At 45.6% G+C, this 19,627-nt stretch overlaps 1 protein-coding gene across 1 annotated transcript in view; it reads right to left on the reverse strand.

Annotated features, from left to right (window-relative positions):
* Nucleotides 1-19,627, reverse strand: part of CTNNBL1 (catenin beta like 1) — a 47,163-nt gene that overhangs the window by 7,928 nt on the left and 19,608 nt on the right. The window contains exons 8-13 of the mRNA XM_086852644.1: nt 18,962-19,034; nt 18,631-18,689; nt 17,814-17,962; nt 13,098-13,279; nt 4,785-4,882; nt 3,675-3,755 (exon numbers count right to left, since the gene is read on the reverse strand). Coding sequence (XP_086708770.1) covers nt 3,675-3,755; nt 4,785-4,882; nt 13,098-13,279; nt 17,814-17,962; nt 18,631-18,689; nt 18,962-19,034 — 642 coding nt within the window. The remainder of the gene's footprint in view (nt 1-3,674; nt 3,756-4,784; nt 4,883-13,097; nt 13,280-17,813; nt 17,963-18,630; nt 18,690-18,961; nt 19,035-19,627) is intronic.

The raw sequence follows: 19,627 nt of genomic DNA on the forward strand, positions 1-19,627 counted from the left end.
CTGAATCTCCAGAGCAAGAAACAAAGGCTGGGTCTGCTCTGTATTCTGATCCGAGCACGGCGATCACAGGAGCTGGATCCAGGCAGCCGCGGTCTTGATTACACAGTGGCGGCGGCTCTAACAGCCCCTCTCGCAGAGAAGATTATTTTGTGCCAGTAAATTAAGCAGATATGAATTAGAAGACAAGTACAGTTTTAAGGTGCCTTCTCACAGTCCTCTTTTTGTTTGTTTTTTTTTAACCACAGCAACCCTTTCAGTGCTAATCTGGCTTCAGTTCAGTACCAAGCAGCCCCTTTCCCACTTGGTCTCTTTTTCAAAGCTGTCAGTCGCTAACCTCCAAATGAGCGCTCAGGTGCCATTTCTAATCTGCCAGCAATATGTACTGAGATGCCCCTTGCTGATGGGAGAAGACAGCAATAAGATGGGCTTCTGTGAAGCTAAAATGAGCTTCTCTCACACTAATGAGGCAGGACTGACAGGCCTCGAGGTGTCAAGTAGAGACTCCAAGCCTAGAGATGCAAGGGATGTGCCAGTGCTGTACCAAAGATCACATTGTTCCATATGGGCACTGGAGATTTCTGCATCCTCCTCCCTCCTCACCTTCCAGCACACACTGCACAAACGGGCAGAGCAAAAGGAATGGGTACTGATCAAGAACAAAGAACACCTCCAAGATCCTGGTTTTCCATCCTCACCACTCAGAACAGTGAGGCCAATCCAGGTGGACAGAAATGAGCATGTTCCAAATAGTTGTGCACCAAAACAACCACCACTACATGTCTCTCACTCTAAGGATGGAGTCTCTCCCCTTACTACTTTCTGTCTATCACTGGCAAGAGCTGAGGGATGCAAGATATGCTCAGGACGGGCCTTCAGACCACAGGCTAAGAGTCACACTCACAGCCATCACATCCTGCCCTAAGCACAGCTCCAAGCAATCCAGTCTTTCTATACCAAACTGAAAGGGCTGACACAAATCCCCACCTGTTATCCCCACCTGTGGATACCACACTCATCCCTAGGAGTTCCACCTCTTCCTTTCAAGGATGGAGTGGCTCTGCTGTAGCACAATTAGCATGTAATTTGTAAGTCATTATAGCACAAAGTGTCTGGTGAGAATATTTTATTGAATAAACCTGATGAGCATAATTTTCTTTGGAACTATAAAAATATTAAACTATCTCTTGTCATTTCCTACCATCTTTAGAGATCATCAAGGCTATTGCTGCCACCCATAATTATAGCTCATTTTATAGAGAGGTAAAGGCCACAGGATGTTGCACCATTTCCTACAGAAATAATTAAAGAAATTGAGAGGAGAACAAGATATTTTCATTAACTAAAAACTCTGAGAAAAGTGCTAAGATAGGCACCAGGTGTTGGAGACAATGCTCTCATGGACTTTGCTCCTGGGTTTCCCATGGCAATTAGGATAATCACCAAGTTATCACCTCTGAACCTTTCCGAACAGATTCCACTGAAGCAAATAAGGGGTAACACTGAGAAGGAGCTCAATGACTGCATCCTGTTTCACAGTCCAGATCAGGGTGCAGATTATTACACCTGTCCCTCCTCAGAACAGCCAGATTCAGAAATCCCTCCCCTCCCTTCCACCCCAACCATTCCATCACCATCACTGCCATGGGCTGAAAAGCAGGGCTATAAACCAGATCACTACAATAAGCCAAGCTAAAAGAAATACAAAGAAAGAGAACTGCAAGAGCAGGAGCTTCTTATGCCAGCTGCACTACTAAAGATAAAGCACTCAGTCATTCCTTGTGTAAGCAGCTTTCCACTCCTTGTAATGCAAGACTTACACCAGGATACTCTGTCCATCAAACTTGGATCTCACTCTCGTCAGTGTAGCCTGAACCTGTGAAATCTCACCAAATACCATTTTTCCATGGGGCAGGGAGAAAGGTGCGGATCTGTATACCAGATTTTTGGGGTACTATGTCCTCTACTGCAAGGGGAAGGTCAAAAGCTCCCCTCTGTGATGGAGCACAGTTTCTAAAGTGTTCATACAATCCACCTCAGTGATTCATGTGCCATAACAAGAAACATTAAAGTGCCCCATAAATCCTGTCACAGCCAGACAGTGCTGTGATGTGACAGACAGAATGATGGCTTTTGCCTATTTCTGTGTGGGAAAAATGCTTGAGCCACTTCAGATCTCAGGACACCATGTCCCACTGACCATCTGATGATGCTACAAAATAAAGCAAATGAAAATTCTCCAGAAGTGTTCCAAGCTAGGAATGAACTCCAATATATTTTATACATGTTTCTGCCAAATCCTATTATTAGTTATAATAGACAGTAAAGAATTTAGGTTCATTTATTTTGGGTACAGGAGGAGAATCTGACGTTCCTTAGTTTTACTTCCTTTGGGCATTTAGTAGACACGAATGGGTTAATATTATTAATTGAAAAGCTTCCACAAAAGCTTCTTCACACTCAAATTTCCTCCATTCCTGCTTTGTGCTGGCTGTTTGCTACAGATGTTAATGTTTGCAGGCTGCTCCAGAGTGTTCCTGGATAAAGGGCACATACCCTTGCTCTGCATGTGGTATTTTAGGGCTCTGTGCAGGCAGCTCCAACAGACTACAAGGCTTCAACTGAAAAAATCCATTCTGGATTTTGAGTTCTAAAACCCCCACAGCAACACCAAAACGTAGAGAATAAATAATTTTTTGCCCTGTTTTGAGGAGGAAGGACGGAGCACGGAAGGAAAGCAGGAAAGGGTAAATGCTGTTTTCCTCCAGGCCACCGCTCAGTGGTGACGCTGCCGCTGTCCATATGGAGCCTGAGTACTGGCAGGAAAAGCAGCTCCATTCATCACTCACTCCCGTGCCTCTTTGAGCAGCAGCAGTGCTCCAATGCCCTCGGAATGCTTGGCAGTGCCCAGAGAAGCAGCCTTGGCAGCGGGCAGGCAGCTGTTTGTCGGGGCTGGTGGGGGGCTGCTGCCCGTGGCACGCGGAGCGCGCGGCGTGCGGGACGGCAGCTGCAGCCATCGCTTTCCATCGGCGCTAATCAATCTCACACCCTCCCCAGCACTGATACAGATAATCTTGTGGGAAGCTGGCCAAGCTTGCTAACAGCTCTGCAAGCTGCTTCCTGACTCCAGCCGCTCGTTCCCTTTCAAAAGGTCTGTTCCAGTTTCAGTTCCAAGAAAGTGCTGTGCTGTACCAAGGCTCGTGTCACTCAAACATTCGCTGCTGGTGTGCAGGGAGCACACAGCCCTTGGCTGCACCTCAGCCAACTCATCAACACAGACACTTCCTCGCCGCTGATCACAACTCTGCAGACCAGGGTGGGAGGCCTCGCACATTATCATGTAATTGTCTCTCTGCATTTCACCTGCTCTCCATCTGCCAAACCAAGCAGGACTGCAGCCAGGTAAAAGTGAAGGCAAATTGAAGCACAGACTTAGGTACTTCTGGTAAAATCCGCTCTAAGATACAGCCAGAAGCATTTGTAGAGAAATTCTTGGCCCACTTTATCTGAGGTTACCTGGAACTCGGAAAGTGAGGCAATAGGAATTAAGAGGTAACAGCACAGGTATGAGGGCACACCTGAGAATAGTGACTGGCAGGGCCAGAAGTCCTGTGCAGATGATATGGCTGTGCAGAGGTGTTACAGACATGACCTGGCAAAACTCAAGCAATACATACGTGTTTCTCCCCATCAATCTTCTTATCAGCTGCCTGCATTGCATCCAGATACTTAAAATACAGTTCCATCAGCCTATCAACCTGCAAAGGCAGAAGAGAGACGTAAGCAAGAAAAAAGAATAATGCAATCATCTTTAATCCTTCATGCAATTTTGTTTTCCTCTCAGCTTCAGCCTTCACAAAGCAACAGGCAGCTCTGTCCCTCCCGGGAAGGAAGGTGTTACAGAAGGAGGGTACAAGTGCTGGCTGGATGAGCACACTGGGGCTGCAGGCATTTGGATGTCATCCTGCATGGGAACACGGTCCCATCAGTGCCAGACAAATGGCAACAAACAGACACGTGTCCCCAGCTCACTCTCTGTGCTGTGGTCCTCCAGGCTCCTGGTTTCCCCAGTGGACTTGTCTATCCGTGCTGGATGTTCCAGCTCTCCCACTCTCCTCTGAATTGTGTTAGGGCAGCTGAAATCCTATCTAGTAATTATCTACAATTGGTAGAACAGGTTATGAAAAACACCTTTAAAACACACTAATGAGGAATACTAAGGAACCAGTATTTTTCCCAGTGGCAGAATTAAAAAATCCCTTGGGATCCCTGGTTTGCAAAAGCTATTTCTTTTCAGCAAAGCTTTGATCTATCCACCACCATGTAAATATTTTGGGAAGAATTTCCCAGAGCAAACACCACTAAAGTGAAACATTCTAGAAGAGGGGAATGTTAAATGTGTACCACAGCAACTCCTAAACTCTCTGCAAAAGAGCTTCACCAGACACACTGGTGCCTTTCCACGCTGATCTCAGAGCACAGTGTAATACTGCAGATTGTCTTCTACAGCCGAGACACAACCCAGGACAGAATTGCTACTACCTTTGCTTTGGTGCAAGAGCACCAAAAAACAAGAGCACAGGGGATGTAGAGGCCATGCACTAAATGTCCAGTTTTGCAGTTTGTAGATATGATGTGAATGAGAGAACAAAGGTCTGTGACAGCAGAAGTCTCTGCAGGCAGGTACAAGGATGGCTTTTCGTAACTCAGCGAGCGCACCAGGCACCCTGAGCAAGAACCCTCCCAACCTGGCAGCCCAGAGACTGAGACACACACTCAGCACTCACCTTCTCACTGTCATTCTCTGTGAATTTATTCAGTAACCGTGTCCTCTGCTGCCCTCTCAGGTTTCGCAGAAGGGAGGCCAGGATGGAACAGACATGTTCTAGAAATACAAAATGAAAATTGCATGCTGAGATCAGGAAGAGGAGCTTATTGCCCTCAGTAACATGCCATTAAATTTACTATTAACACTCCAGCGTGTAGCTGTTGATAAGCAGAACCCTGGCTCCCTCCCATCATGGTGAGAGGAGACAGCAGCAGTAAGAGCCACAAGCCATGTTTGCAGAGAGCACAGATAGCTCCTCATTCCAGCCCAGCCAGTGAGGCCTCCTCCTCCTCTGCCTCAGGGACCTAAAGCACCTTACACAGAGTACAAGTTCCACTCTGGCTTTCTCTTCTTTTAGGCCTAAAGGAGCCCTGGACAAAGCCAGAACTATCACCCAAACCCTCAGGTCACCCAAGCAGGGACAGCTACTAAAACAAGAGAGCTGGAAGAAAGAGAAAAGTGCACTTCTGCAGAGACTGAAGTGGTATGAGCTAGTGGAAAAATTCTCAATCCAACCACTTTCATTTACAGAAAATCCCATCAATGAATATAAATGGACCACAACAAACCAGAAACAACCAAATAAACATGTTTACAATCTTCTCAATTGCACTTGGGGCTCATATTTTTCAGCACAAATCAAGCAGACAAGTAAAAAGTCAAGGCTGCAAGCACACAGGAGACACCTGTGTCAATGTCCCACCACTCTGAGAGGTGACTGAGCCACTTGCCTTGAGCCCAAGCACAGCAGTGCAAAGCAAAGGAGAAGGGCTTGAATCTCCCTTTCCAAACGAGTCAGTACTACTTCCCACCTGCATGACTGCATTAAACACAGAGCTGGTGGTTTAGCCACCCTAGCTTCTCCAAGATGTCCTCACCATAATCCCGCTGATTAAGACTGATGAAAATTAATGGCCATAAACACTTCCTCACCCACGGTGGTGGGCAGCAATGGGGCATCAAGACTTGACATTTTCAGAGGAGGAAACAGCATGCAGAGGAGAGGGATCACCATCTCATTGCTGTCACACCCTGCACTTCCCCAGCGCTGCCCAGCCCAGAGCCACGAGCAGCCCTGATCGATCAGCCCAGCACAAAGAATGGGTTACACCACCATGTTTGCTGGGAGCTCCTGCTCCCAAACTGCCTGGGCCCTGGCAGGTGAAGGCACACAGACTGCCTGGCCGGGGTGCCTGCGCTCCCCGCTGCGCCGGTTATCTGCATCCTCCACAAGGGCAGCACGAGGAGAGGCTGCACAGGCGCACGCACACCCCCCATTTCATTAGCTGCTTATAAATGGAGCTTCCTTTTCGAAACAGATTTCTGCCTGAGGTGGTGTCAATTTTTCATGTTCCAAGGAGATTGGGAGCGCTGCCGGCAGGAGGAGCAGGCAGATAACAGGTTTATCGGGTGGCCGCACCGTGTGGCTGCTCCGTCATTCCGACAGGCTAACGGGGGTGAAGGATGGCTCCAGGGGTGTCAGTGCACAGAAACTGTTACTCCACAAAAAGCTACACCAAATTAAGTGTTGACATTAAAAGCATCATAAAAGCCTTCAAGTTCTTGCATGAGACCATTTTCTTAAGGAGAAAGAAATTCAACAAAATGAAAATTTTTTTTTTTTCCCCCATATATGCCAACATATGCTCTGGTGGTTTAGGAAGAAGTCAGCATTCTGTATGTCACACTATTTTTTTTCCCCAAGCTTCTTTTTTTGGAAGTGTTGATGCAGCATTTTAGGAGCAGTATTCTCACCAATGATCTATTTTCATTGCTTTTTTCCAATATTCCTTTACTAGGAAATGCATTTTAACCATCATTTTTGCTTTGGTGGTTGTATGCAGATATTTATCCATTTTATCAATGGAATCTTTAAAACTACTGACAAGTCTAAAGGAGCTGACACAGAGGTTTTGAGAACAAGGTTATTCTTTCAACATATCACTGCAGAAAATCCAGGAAATATTTAGTTGCCTGGTCAAAATGTTCAAAGAAATATTTTAGAGAAATATTTCTGATCTAAAATGGCTTTTTATCAGCTTCCTGAAAAATAACATACTAGTGTATTTTATGCTTCACCCCAAAATCAAGGTTATGCCTCATAGTGCAAGTCCTGACCCAATAAATACCAACATCCATGGGCAAGGACACTGGCCAAGATGAGGACAAAGCTTGATGGAATGAGAGGCTGAGTTCATGATTCGGTGGATTAAAGTGTTTGCACAGCCATGGGAAGGGAGAAACACGAACCCTGGGGTGCAGGTTCCCACGGATGGGGTCTCACCATCTCACCATACTGACCCCATCTCCATCTCACACGTGCAACATTTATAAAGCTGTAATCACAGTATTTGCTCAGGGTTGTATCTCCTTTGGGAAATGGTGAGTAGCTGATGCTGTTCTGAGTCCCCAGAATGCAGAACCTGCAGGTGCCTGGCTTTGATCTCATTGCAGACAGAGGCCACAAGCTGTGCAGTGCCCCAGGGTGAAGCCACAGGCACTCTCCTTGCTACAGAATATTCTGGGAGCTTCTCCCTAGGAATGTAACACTCAGCCAAGGTCCACATCACCTGCACAAAATGCATCACTTCCAGGGAGGGCACAGACAAGGCCAGAGGCAGAGGTTGCAGACAAGCCCTATTTCAAAGAATGACTAAATGTGATTCCTTTGAGAAGGAAACACCAAACTGAGCCATGCTGAAACACCACAAAGGTGCCTTCACAAAAATAACAGGTACCAGCTGGCAGCTACTATGCATCAATAACAACTTTTTTTCATGCAAACATCCCAAAATCCCCTAAATTCCTGAATGTGGGAAGATGGGAGGCTTCTCTCTCATCAGCCAGTAGCACTGCTGCTGCCCCATGGCTGGCTCACCTGCAAGCCCTGCTGCTCCCTACGATCCCAATCCTGCAGGGCATCATCCCAGACACATCCCTGGCTTTAGGAGGTCATATTCCATGTGCTTCCTGCAGCATCACCTCAAGCTCTTGGGAGCCTTTCCCTCTCCAGACAGGCACAGAGACTTCAGCATGCAAGCAGTGTTTAAAACACCCTAATTAGATCGATCTTGACTTCAGCTCGGCGTGTTGGAATACAGATTAATCTATTCCATGGCTGGCACTGGCAGCTGCAACAGCAGGAGGTCCTGTCAAATCAAGCTGTAACATTACACTCCTCTGCCTTTATTATCCCCACCCCCTGCTTTTTTTTTTTTTTTTTTTCTTTTTTTCATCTCATTAGAATGGACATCTGCCTGGCAGGGGAGGAAGCTCAGCAGTGAGGAAGAGGAGGCAAGCATCATCCTGCAGGAAGGGGACAGCGGGCAGTTCTGGATGCCAGGGACATCAGCCCATTGGAGGCTAAGCAGGATGATCTGGTGAACCCAGCAGAACACATTTCAGAGCTTTCTGTCCTGTAAAGAACGATTAAGATAAATTGTAGCTTCTAATTAGAAGCAGGAAAATACTAGAAAAAAAAGCAAGCCAGCTTTTTGAGATACTTTTATCCCTCCTAGGCACACAACTCTATGGCTTCAGGGTTTCTAGCTTCTGTGAAACCTGGATGAAGCCACTGGCCCATCCCAGTATTACAGGTGGCACTGGAACATGCTATTCCAGTGGTGTAGCATCAGATAGCCTGTTTTCACATTAATAATCTACATTTCAGAAGAGTAACCCACCCGAGTATCACTGCACTTTGCTAAGAAAAATCTTATCTTAAAATACTGAGAAGAAGCAAGAAACACCAATTTTATGGATGGGTGAAGGGGGGCCTGGGAGGATTGGAAAAGCTCCACACACAACAGCCCTGGTGAGCTGGATCCAGCCATCAAGCTGAACGTAAAACAAAATTCTTTCTATTGACTGAGAAAGTTTATTTTTCTGATGTTCTTGCAGCGGAGCACGCTCACTTTAATTGAGATAAATTTAACTCTGTTCTCAGCATCATGGCTCACTCAAATCACAGGTTCCTGTCGGAGGGTGATGGTGAAATAACAAATTGGCATAATAAAGTTCTGCTTAAACAGACTGATGCCTTCCCTGGGTGCTCACTCCTCAAGACCACCAAAAGAAAAACACTTTCTGCTGGCTGGCAGAGGGTGCTCAGTTAACACCCATAACTCCTCATCAGGCCATGTTTCTGCTGCTGCCTTTTCAATTCCCCATGCCCAGGGAACCTGGCTCTGCAGCAAACATTCATTCCAAGGGCTCTGCTGCCTTTAGTGCATGTCACAAAGGAGTAAGAATATATTTACTAAGAAATGAGTTTTGTTGTTTTTAAAGGGAGGGTGTAGCTGAGGATCTCCAAAAGAGGCTTTGTTATTGATAGAGGGCAAACAAGCAAAACACCTCAGCAATAGGAATTCTCCTTTGGAAACTGGCTGAACTAATTCTCAGGTTATCAAATTAAGCATTCCTAACTAAAACTGACATCTAAGACAAGAGAAGGCTTTTAAATGAAGATGAATTGGACAAACATCCTTTTATAGTTCATTATGCTCTCCAAGTGAGCAAAACTCGGCTGCAAATAACCATCCTGAGAAAGAGCAGGAGGATATACAGCCTGTCGAGCCAGCTATGATTGCTTCACTACAGACTCTCTAATTCAGGAGGAATTTGTTTTTTCTCCATTTTTAGCTCTCTGAGACTGTTCAAGAATTTCAAGCCAGCATCCAATGCTGTGACTTGACTGTGCTGAGAGCTGCTGCACCCTCATGGGCAGGGGGACACCCTGACACTCAGCTCTGCAACAAAAAGGTTTTGGGAATGCAGATGCTCATATGGCAACCCCCACATTTCAAAAGTAACAACACTGAAGTGTTCTTTAAAATCTTACCCTCTCTTTATGCCAAGAACCACCCAGAGACAGATTTCTGTCCATTCCCTGCAATCACAGACACTAAAGGGACACTGCTTCAACCAGCTCACAACACACATGCACAACACAGCACCTCCTACACAGCCAGGCTGGTTCTCTTTGTGGCTGTCCAACCCAGCTGGGCACTCACATGTGAGTACTGCAACCCCACAGACACAGGAAAACTCCATTTCTGTCTTCAGCTGCAAAATATTTCTGGTTTGAGTTGCTTCACTGCCTCAGAAAAAGGGAAATTGCTTCCAACGAGTTTTTTCTCCCAAATCTAATATCTTAATATAATGATCTGTACAAACACAGGCAAAATTCAAGTGTAGATAATGTGCACTCAGTTAGACACCACAGGCCCAATCTTCAGGCTCAGATCATCCATAAAGATGGTTAAGAAATTTTCCCTTTCTTTTTTTTCCTAATTACATAGTGTACATAAAGCATAAATACGTGCAGTTTGGATTTAAATTGTTCACAGGCTCCCTAGAGTAAAATAATTTTTAAACACTGACAGTGTTTAAAATGTAGCTAACCAGCACTGACACCTTTATGCTAGCATTTAGAAATGAAGAAATACATTACAGAGAAGTTACTTTTATCAAATTTAATTTGGATTATAAATTTCTGCAATAAATAAAAGCTCAGCAAGTCACATTGAGATTTTTTTTCACCAGGGTATTTATTATTTTGTCACATTCAGAACACTGCCTTAGAGACAATAAAACAAACATGGTTTTATAGACTATCTCTTATGTAAATAGCATCACTGCTATAAAACAAAGACAAGGGAATATTTTCCTACAACCATCAGGTATACACAGAAAATTTGGTGCTTTAGAGATTGAGCATTGGATGTCCTGTGAGAGGTGAGGTACCTAAAGTGTACCAGTGGGTGCCAGGACTGCCAGCCTGGTAGCCCTTCAGCCACTGCACACCAAGGGACAGAGGGACAGGCTGGACAAACCCTTCAGCAGAGCTGTTTGGTACCTCACCCACAGAATTTTAGCTGCCTTAAGGCAGCTGTAATTAGGCTCCAGGTTCCAGAGCCCACTGAGGATTTTCTGTTTCACAGCACAGCCTGGGATGCCCAGCCCGACACCATCCCAGCATCAGCGCAGAGAGGGCAAGCACAGCCCAGCCCCTCAGAGCTGCTTTAAATAAACACTGATGCCACTGCTGCAAAGCCACTCCAAAGAATCCTTTCAAGGAATCTCTTCCTCCATTTGGCATACACATAAAAGCTCTCCTAATACAAGACTGTTCTAATTAATTTTTTTAAAACAGATTGAACACAGGATAAAGTTTTTATGAGAAAATATGCAGACTGAACAGGAGTGTTCTTTTTGATCAACAGACAAACAGATAAGCAAAAAGCAGCCTGTTCTTAGGACCAGAACAGCACAGAGGGAACCAGTTCCATCATGCCACACCTGCACCATTTCCCTAAAAGCCAGAGGCACCCAGGAGCCTGTGCCATGTTCCCCCCCAGGGGCAACTACTGCATGGTTGGGGCACCATTCAGCAGAGTAAAAGCACACTCTGTGCTGCTTACACCGTGTCAGGACAATGCCGTGATAGGCTCCAGGGGACCCTGTTGAACATCTCTATTACCTCCTGTCATTAGAAATTCAGTAACTCACCTGCCCAGTGATGCAAAACAAAGAAAATTGGACTTACTACCACAGCCTTTTAGGGAGAGTTTATTTTAATAGAACTGATTTCTGGAGTCATCTTAATGTTCGCCATTTCTTCAGCATGATAATGAGACGGAGGTGTGATACAAAGCCTGTTTGCATGGATCACTTCATTTTCCTGAGGCCAGATTGGCTTTTCATGCTATCACAGAAATAGTCAGGAACTGACCCTGTCACGGCTTTCCAGACTAATCCTCACAGCAGCCAGGACTGCACACAGGTATCAACTGCAGTCTCCAGAAGAAGCAGATGAGACAGAGATTAGCTCACTTTCTAAAACTGAAAAATTAAGTCAATGGCATGAGCCACAGACTCAGATCTCTACCCAGAAAGCTGAAGCTTTCTTTCAGTAAGAAGAATTAAGCAAACCTCATGTTCACACTGCAAATGAAAACTTCAAAACATCCCCTAAATCCATCGAAGCATAACTGCGTATTTCATTACATAAACCTGCAATTTAATTACATAACCTACAGAAACCAAACCTATCTCTACAAGTCCACTGAAGAACCCCCAGACCACACAACAGCATTTCCCCCTCACCATTATCTACCCAAGACAAGCAGCACAAGGCAAACAAAGTGACCAGAGCTGCCAGCAGGTGTGTGAATTGCTCTGGGGTTGGGTGACAGGTGAGCCCCTGCTCTCCACCTGTGCCAGGAAAGCAGCCACTGCCACACATATGCCCAGCCATGCCACTGCCCATTCCATGTCCCCAGGAGAGAGGACAAACAGCTGTCCCCAGCTCAGCAGCTCTGCCACAGAAAGGAGCTGCTCAGTCCCAGCCAGTGCCTCAAGCCAGAACCCAGAGAGCTCTGCAGGGGCAGCACCTCCCTCCTGGCCTTGGGAGAACACCTGAGTCCCACCTGAGCTGCCAGGACAGTCCCAAAGCAGGAGATTTGGGTTTTGGGCTCCTTTGTTTTTGCTATTTCTTTCCACTTTCCCTTGGCTGCTGCAGGAGCTCAGGATGGATCCTAGGCATATGTGAGTCCCACTCACACCTCTTCAGCTTTTGACAATATTCACCCTCTGTAGAACTGAGCTGAGCAATGAACTGGCACAAAACCGTAAGCATCACTGGCAGTATTTAAAGTTTCTTCCAAGGCATAGTCCATGAACAACAAAATGGGGAAGGCACTGTTACCAGGAGCAAGAGGGACTGACCACTCAGCTCAGTGTAAGGTTCCACAGTAATTGTAGTTTTATTGCAGAGCAGGTCTCTGTTAAAGCAGTTTTCCAGGGTAGAGAGTTTAAAAATATAAAAAGGAAAAAAAAAAACAACTTCAAAAGCAATGCAGTTTATTTCTGCAATGCCTGATGTTCATCCAGTCACACTTCAGTGCTCAGAGCCATGAAAACACTGCTTTTGAGGTGACATTTGTAGTTGCCTCATTACTCTTTTCAAAAGAGTTTTGCATCAGAGTAAGAGCTTCAAACAACAGACTCTACAGGAGTAAAATAACTTATTAACAGCACATGAAATGGAATCGCCAGGAGCTGCTGATACCAAAACAAGTAGGACAAGTGTGCCCTCAACAGCCAGCTGTGACAGGGAGCAGCAGGCTGGACACCCAGACCTGAAAGCTGCAGAGGGAGCCCTGAGAAGATGGGAGCTGTGCCCTTCCCTCCTCCCTGCAGGTACTTTTCAGACACTGGCTGTCCATTCAGCTCCTCCATGGCAACAAGAAGGATCTGGAAGCACACCTACCTTCGTGTTCCTTTTCAGTTGTTCCAACTTTCTTTATCTTTTTGGGTGATTTCATGAAGAGAGGGAAGATGGTTCTCAGCCCAAGGATGTCCACAAACTTGTGACAGTTGTCTGTGCCCTCTGGTCCGATCATGGCGTGGTCCAGCACCTTCAGGGCACTGCTGCGGGAAATCTTCTTCTCTCTGTGAAAAGAGGAAAATTAAATTGTACATGAGGAGCTTTGGAGCACCCTACTTTAAAGACACGAGGGAAAGGAACACAACAAGAACAAGATAAAGAGTCTGAGTACAAGCTCAAAGCAAGATTTTTCTTCTAGGAAAACACTGTATCAACAGTAACTCTTTTCAAAACTGTCTTGGTTATTTCTTTTTTAATGTCTTTTATTTCTTTTTATTTCCTATTTTTATTTCATTTTATGTATTTTATTGTCACGGTTTTATTTTCTTATTTCTTGGCTACTGAAGAAGATATTTTTCCACTCCTTTACAAACACTGGCACAAAACAGAAGGGGGGGCTGGGTTGGATACAGAAAACAAATCCTATCACACCACAAAGATCAGGATTTTAATCTAATAATAGTTTAATTTAACAAAGGAGTAAATTTGGTGAGCATAGCTGGGTCAGTTATAATGATACTTCATCACCAGGAACCACAATGGAAGGAGGCAGACAGACTCTGGGCTGTTCTGCTTTAATGCCAGTTCAGGGTGCTGATGGTGGTAACCCACACCAATAACACAGGGACACCCTGAAAATGATCACCAGCTGTCCTCTACATCACAAACCAAACCAGAGCAATTTATAATCCATCCAGGGGAAAACTGAACCGAAAAACTGGTCAATAATACAGCCCAGACCAAGAGAACATCAGTAGAAGCTAACATGAGCTTGGAGAACATAAGCCACCAGTGTCCCCAAAGGCCAGCCTAGAAGGACATTCCCTCCAGGACAGGACAGTCACAAGCCTCGCCACCTTTCACCCCAAGCACAGGCCAATCTCCTCTGATCCTACCCAGCTGCAGACTGAGCCACCAGGACCCCATGTCCCTCAGGCAGGGGCTCCTGAAAGCCTCCAGAAAGTTGTGGAAAACTTCCCTGCAGAGACCCAACCTCATGAGCCCCTAACAACAGGCAAATTAAAATATCCATATATGAACATCCCAGCCTGAAAGAAAGTGACCCTGCCCAGTGCAGCCAGAGGCACCTCTGACCCTGTGGTGGGAGGACAGCATGTGGAGCTGGACTCTGAATTCCCCCCACCAGCCAAGGGTTGTGCAGGAGGGTGGTTTGGCACCCCCAAATCACCACTACAGAGAGCTAAAAATAAAGTACTCCTTAGGCCAGATGACACCAGAAATGTTTTCAGGGGAAGTAATTGCATATTGATCAGCATTTAGGAAGGCTGTGCAGGGCTGAGCTCTGGAATATTCATTGGGTTTAAGTTCAGGCTTTTAGAGATCAATAGCTGCTTGCCTGGACTGTCTGGAGTTGATTTTATTTGAAATATTTATTCTGCCAGAGGGCAAGCAGTTTATCTTAGTCTCATCTGTGCTTATTGAGGGAACTTTTAGCTGAACACTAATTCACAGACAAGCAAACGTGAGAATCACCAAACGTGGAGGGGCCTCAGTGTTCATGGAAACTCTGAATTACAACTTTATTCACTGACCATTGTTTTCCTCCTTTTAACACCTGTACATCTGAGACAACTCTTTTGATACATCTATTATTAAAGAAAAAAAGAGGTGCTGACATTATCTGTACTTTCCACATTAGCAGAACATAGCCTTTAACTTTCCAAAATACCAGTAAAAGCAGAACAGTAGATTTCCTGGGAAAGTGTGCATAAAATGGTTCCGTTTAATTAACCAGAAGATTTAGTAAAGAGACAGCTTATGTTTCCAGGGGTCATTAGGAACAGCAGGACAAGAAAACATAAAAATATTTTAATAATCATAAAAAAATATATCCTGAAATAGCTTCAGAAAAGCTTCAGGGAGCTATATAGAGTTGTTTTGTTTTGCTGTACAGGAGACAAAAGCTTTTATTGAGGGTCAAGGAAAGTCACAGCATAGCTGCAAGGACAGAACATTTTGTGGCCCAAGTGACGCAGGTCCCTGTGAGCTCCCTGGGCTGTGTTTGTCTCTGTGCATACACATGCTCCTCAGTTCATAGCTGGGAAAGCCACACATCATTTTCCCTGAGCAACAGAGAATCTCCCTGACACATCCCCCGGGAGCAGCACAAACCCAACACAGCTCTACAGCCAAAGCAGTAAGCTGCCTGTCAGGGTGCACCAGGGAGCTGTCAGGACAAGCCTGTTCTCCTCTCTTTTGGCTAAACTGCAGTTAGGTTACTAAGGCAAGACTGAGGGACTGAGCACTAAGAAGTACTTCCTGACCTGAAAAGAAAATTCAGTTTAATTCTAAGGGACATTTCTTGACTTTCTGCTGGTGGCTACTACCTTGGTTTTGATAAACATGTGACATAAAATAAACAAGCCTCCCTTGGCGCAGAGATGTAAGTTAAATAATTATATAGAGCCCTGCTCTCATTTTGCTTCCAAACTCCCTCCTTCACTCCTGCTGTCACCAGCTTCATCCCTCTCGACCTGCTCTTCTCCCAGACCCTCTGCTCACCTCCCATGTACCTGCTTGGTGAAGCCACAATTCTTCAGGGCCAACTGCAAGTCCCAGATCACAGCACGAGTCAAGGACCCGTCTGGCCATGGACATGCACATAAGGCACATCAGCCACATTGGGCTCATTCTCAGGCATCACCACTCACCCCCCATAAACCTGGAGAAGTTCACATGATACAACATTGCCTTTTGCTGTTGGCCACACATTTTAATGCTCAGCACAACAGAAACCATCCTGTTCTCATGACTATCTGTAGGAATATCATGAGCACATTAAATACTCATCGAAAGCTGCTGCAGCTCTCTGCAGGTCTGTGTGCACAACCATCAATAACGGAACGACTTGGCTGGATGGATCGGGCAGCACCAGACACAGAATGCTGTGTTCCCTACGACAGTAATGGAGATTCAAGCCTGATATCTTTATTCTCACACAGCTTATCTATCTCACATCATGTCAATACACTTTCAACTTTGCCTATTTGTTCTTTCATCTGCACAGGCTGTGGTACAGTGATTAACCACCTCCAAAGTAAAACCAAAAAATAACAAATCTCTGCCCCTGGCCTTCAGAGGACACCAACAAGAGAGAAAAATACTCTGCCTTGTTTGTGGGCAAGGTGGTCAATCACAACTGAATGGCATGTCTGCTCTCTGCTGTTTATCATGAAGGTATCAAGAAGATACAGATGAACAGCTCCAGATCACAACTATCCACATTCACCACCTATTTACAACAACAGATTGTGGTCACCTCACCTGCTCTGTCCAAGAAAAACTGAGCACCTGTGAGAGCTTCTAAGCACTAGAAGTGGATTACAAGAGTTTAAAAAAATATAAAATAATCAGCTGTCGGTACATGCCTGTGGACAGTAGTGACAGAAGCTTCTAGAACAAATTCTGTGAATTGTTAGATTTTTTCCACTGTCACTTTACCAATTCCACTCAAACTGCAGAATCCACAGATTGAGGCCTTGGAAGCTCTGTCCACCAGACAGAGTTGCTGCTGACAGATCCATCACACTCTGTCCCTCCCAACCCCTTTGCAACTACTGTGGGGGGCAAAATGCAGCCAAAGATAAATTTTCCTCTTGTCATAATTTTCCAGCTGGGATCCTGGTGCAGAGAGTGCTAAACAGTAGAGTCAAAAAATGGGTAAAAAGCTCTTAAAAATCCAAACACTGAATCCCACCCACATGGCACAAGAACTCCAACTAATTAGTTCTGCAAGGCTGGTTTAGCAGCTTAGGACTCCAGGCAGAGGGAGGCCTCCCTCCCGTTCTTAGTTTTGGAGCTTTTCCTTAATTAGCCTCAAGAAAACCCAGTGTTCCTATTTGAATAATCCACGTTGGGTTATTTATTCGGTTCCCTGCTGCTGCACATTCCCCAGCCCTGAGCTGCAGGAGCTCAGCATTCCTGGCTGGTGCTTGCTAACCCGCCAGCACACAGCCTGGCACTCTGGGGACAGCCAGACAGAGCCCGCTGTGCCCTCCCGCAGCTCTGGGGAGCCAGACAGCCCAGCAGACACAACTCAGTGCCAGGCAGCAAGGCAAAGTGAAGAGAGAGCAGAGAAACCCCAGAGGTTCAGGGTGTGACAAAACACAGCACAAGAAATGCAAACTTATGCCCCATTCACAAAAGTAATTTTTTTATCAGCATCCACAAAAATTCAGCAGCTCAGAGGCTACACAGCACAGTGGAGACCGAACTGGGGTACAAAAGGAAAAATGTTTTCCCTAGAGACATCCAAAGGTCCTCTCCTGCCCTCATGGAGGTCATTTAAATCCTTAGAGGGTTTACCTGACCTACAGCATTCTCTGTGGCAGACACCCAGATGAAAGATCTGCCACTTTCCAGCAGCCACTGTGGCAACCTCAGTACTCAGGAAATAAAATTAAAGACAAAGAGTGGAGATTCCATGTCTGTGAAAGTCCAACTTACTTACCTGCTGAAGAAAGAGAAGACATACAAATATACTAACACTGAAGTTTTAAAATACAGCCACAAATATCTAGCCAGAACATGTGTTGGCACATCAAAAGCAGGAAGGAAATCACAATGCTAATGAGGTACCTGAGCATCAGGTTCATCAGCTGCAGACCCTCACCCTTCAGGAAGCGATCACGGTTGGAGCTGAGCATTAGGCAGGAGCAAAGGGAGTCAAACAGGTTCTCCATCATTTCCTGTTCCTCTGCTGTACTTGGATTGTGACGCTTAAACACCTGAATGACAAAGAAAGCAAAATTATCCCCAAATGTCGGGCTGTGCTATTGCAGAACACATGTGAAGAGTTTGCACCCAAAAGCTCCAGCACCTGACAGGTGTCAGCAAGTGACCACACAGGTCACTGCTGCATCCTCTGTAGTGCTGCAGTTTGCTGCCCTGACTGTGCACCCACAAATGTGCAGCAGCCTGGTGCAGGATTTAAAGGATAATACACAGGGCCTGCAAGGGGAAGGGCAAATTAAGTATGTGGATAAGCTGATTACCAGAGATTCCTACACAATTCATACCTGAGGGTGCTGCAGGCAACACTGCCTGAAGAAATATAGGTGAGCTATGAACACACTACCTTCAGCCAGCTCAAACACAGGCAGCCCTGTGCTTGGAGTGGAGCATGCTGAAGATGGACCAATTCCAAACCCTGCCCACCACCAACTTGCCATGAAATTATAATGTAATAATTTAACTTCCGTGTACGTCAGCATTAACATCTTTACCAAAGGGATTCATCTCACTGACCATGGATGACATGGAAGGTATTTGAGGACTATGCCTCACCCAATATGAAGCACTGCTAGGGCAGCACCTGCACCCCAGATATTTTCCACTCCTCCCACCCAGCCCAGCAGTCTCCCGAGGGAAGAGGAGGCATGTGGGAATTACTCACAGATAACTGCTGAAGCAGCACATCGATCCCATCCAGCTCCCCAAGCAATTCTCTGTTGTCTAGACGGAGGTGGGGGGAAGGGGGAAAAGAGAGAGAAAAATGAAGCTAACTGTCAGATTTTACAGCCATCTAACACTGATACATCAGCAAACAAAATCAATACAGCTTGACAGAGCACAAAAGCTGCAGAGAAAGAGAGGGTGGAGGCGAGGGAGCACATGGAGGAGAGTTAAGCCAGCAAAGGGGAGCTGGAGGCAGAAAAGGGCTGCTGTGATCTGAGAGAAGCCTGGATTCTGCCCTCACTGACAGAGATATGGCAGGTATGGCTCACCATCATTATTCTGGAGCAGAATTGCCAGCACCTCACTGCAGTACAGCTTGTTGGCATCAAAAGGCATCTTAGCCTGTGGGGGAAGGAAAAAGAGACCCATCAGGGCACGGCCCTCAGCATCTCACTGATTTGAAGAACATATTAATCAAATCACCAAATGTATGAGCAGCTTTTAAAATAAAACAGAACAGTAATTCTGCAGTTTTCCTCAGTGACAGAACAGTAACAATTCTGATTCAGGAATGATGGGAGGTACATGTGGGCTCATGCACACATGCAGAAGCTCCACTGTGATCCTTCACATGGCCCTACATCAGTAGGTTTGGCCAAGTTGGCTCAAAACCCCCAAGCACAGTTTCCAGTTGTTTGCCACACAGAATCTCTTTCCTATGATATATTTTCCACAATGTTATGTGCGTGCATGGCACTTATCTCTGTTCTGGAAGTCCGTGCCTGTCAGCAAAACCAGAATTTCAGAACATACATCACAATAACATTATATAGTAACTGCCAGAGTTTCCTGAGAGGATCAGAGTGTCACAGTCAAAAGAAAATGAGATGGGTTTTGCCTGCACAATCACATAACTTCCATTTCAGATATTCCTTCCATCCTCAAATATGCTAAAGAAGTCATAATGAAACAAAAATGCTGAATTTGAATCCCCA

This window comes from Cyanistes caeruleus, chromosome 16 (genome assembly GCF_971803275.1).
Source record: "Cyanistes caeruleus chromosome 16, bCyaCae1.hap1.1, whole genome shotgun sequence".
NCBI classification, from domain to species: domain Eukaryota; kingdom Metazoa; phylum Chordata; class Aves; order Passeriformes; family Paridae; genus Cyanistes; species Cyanistes caeruleus.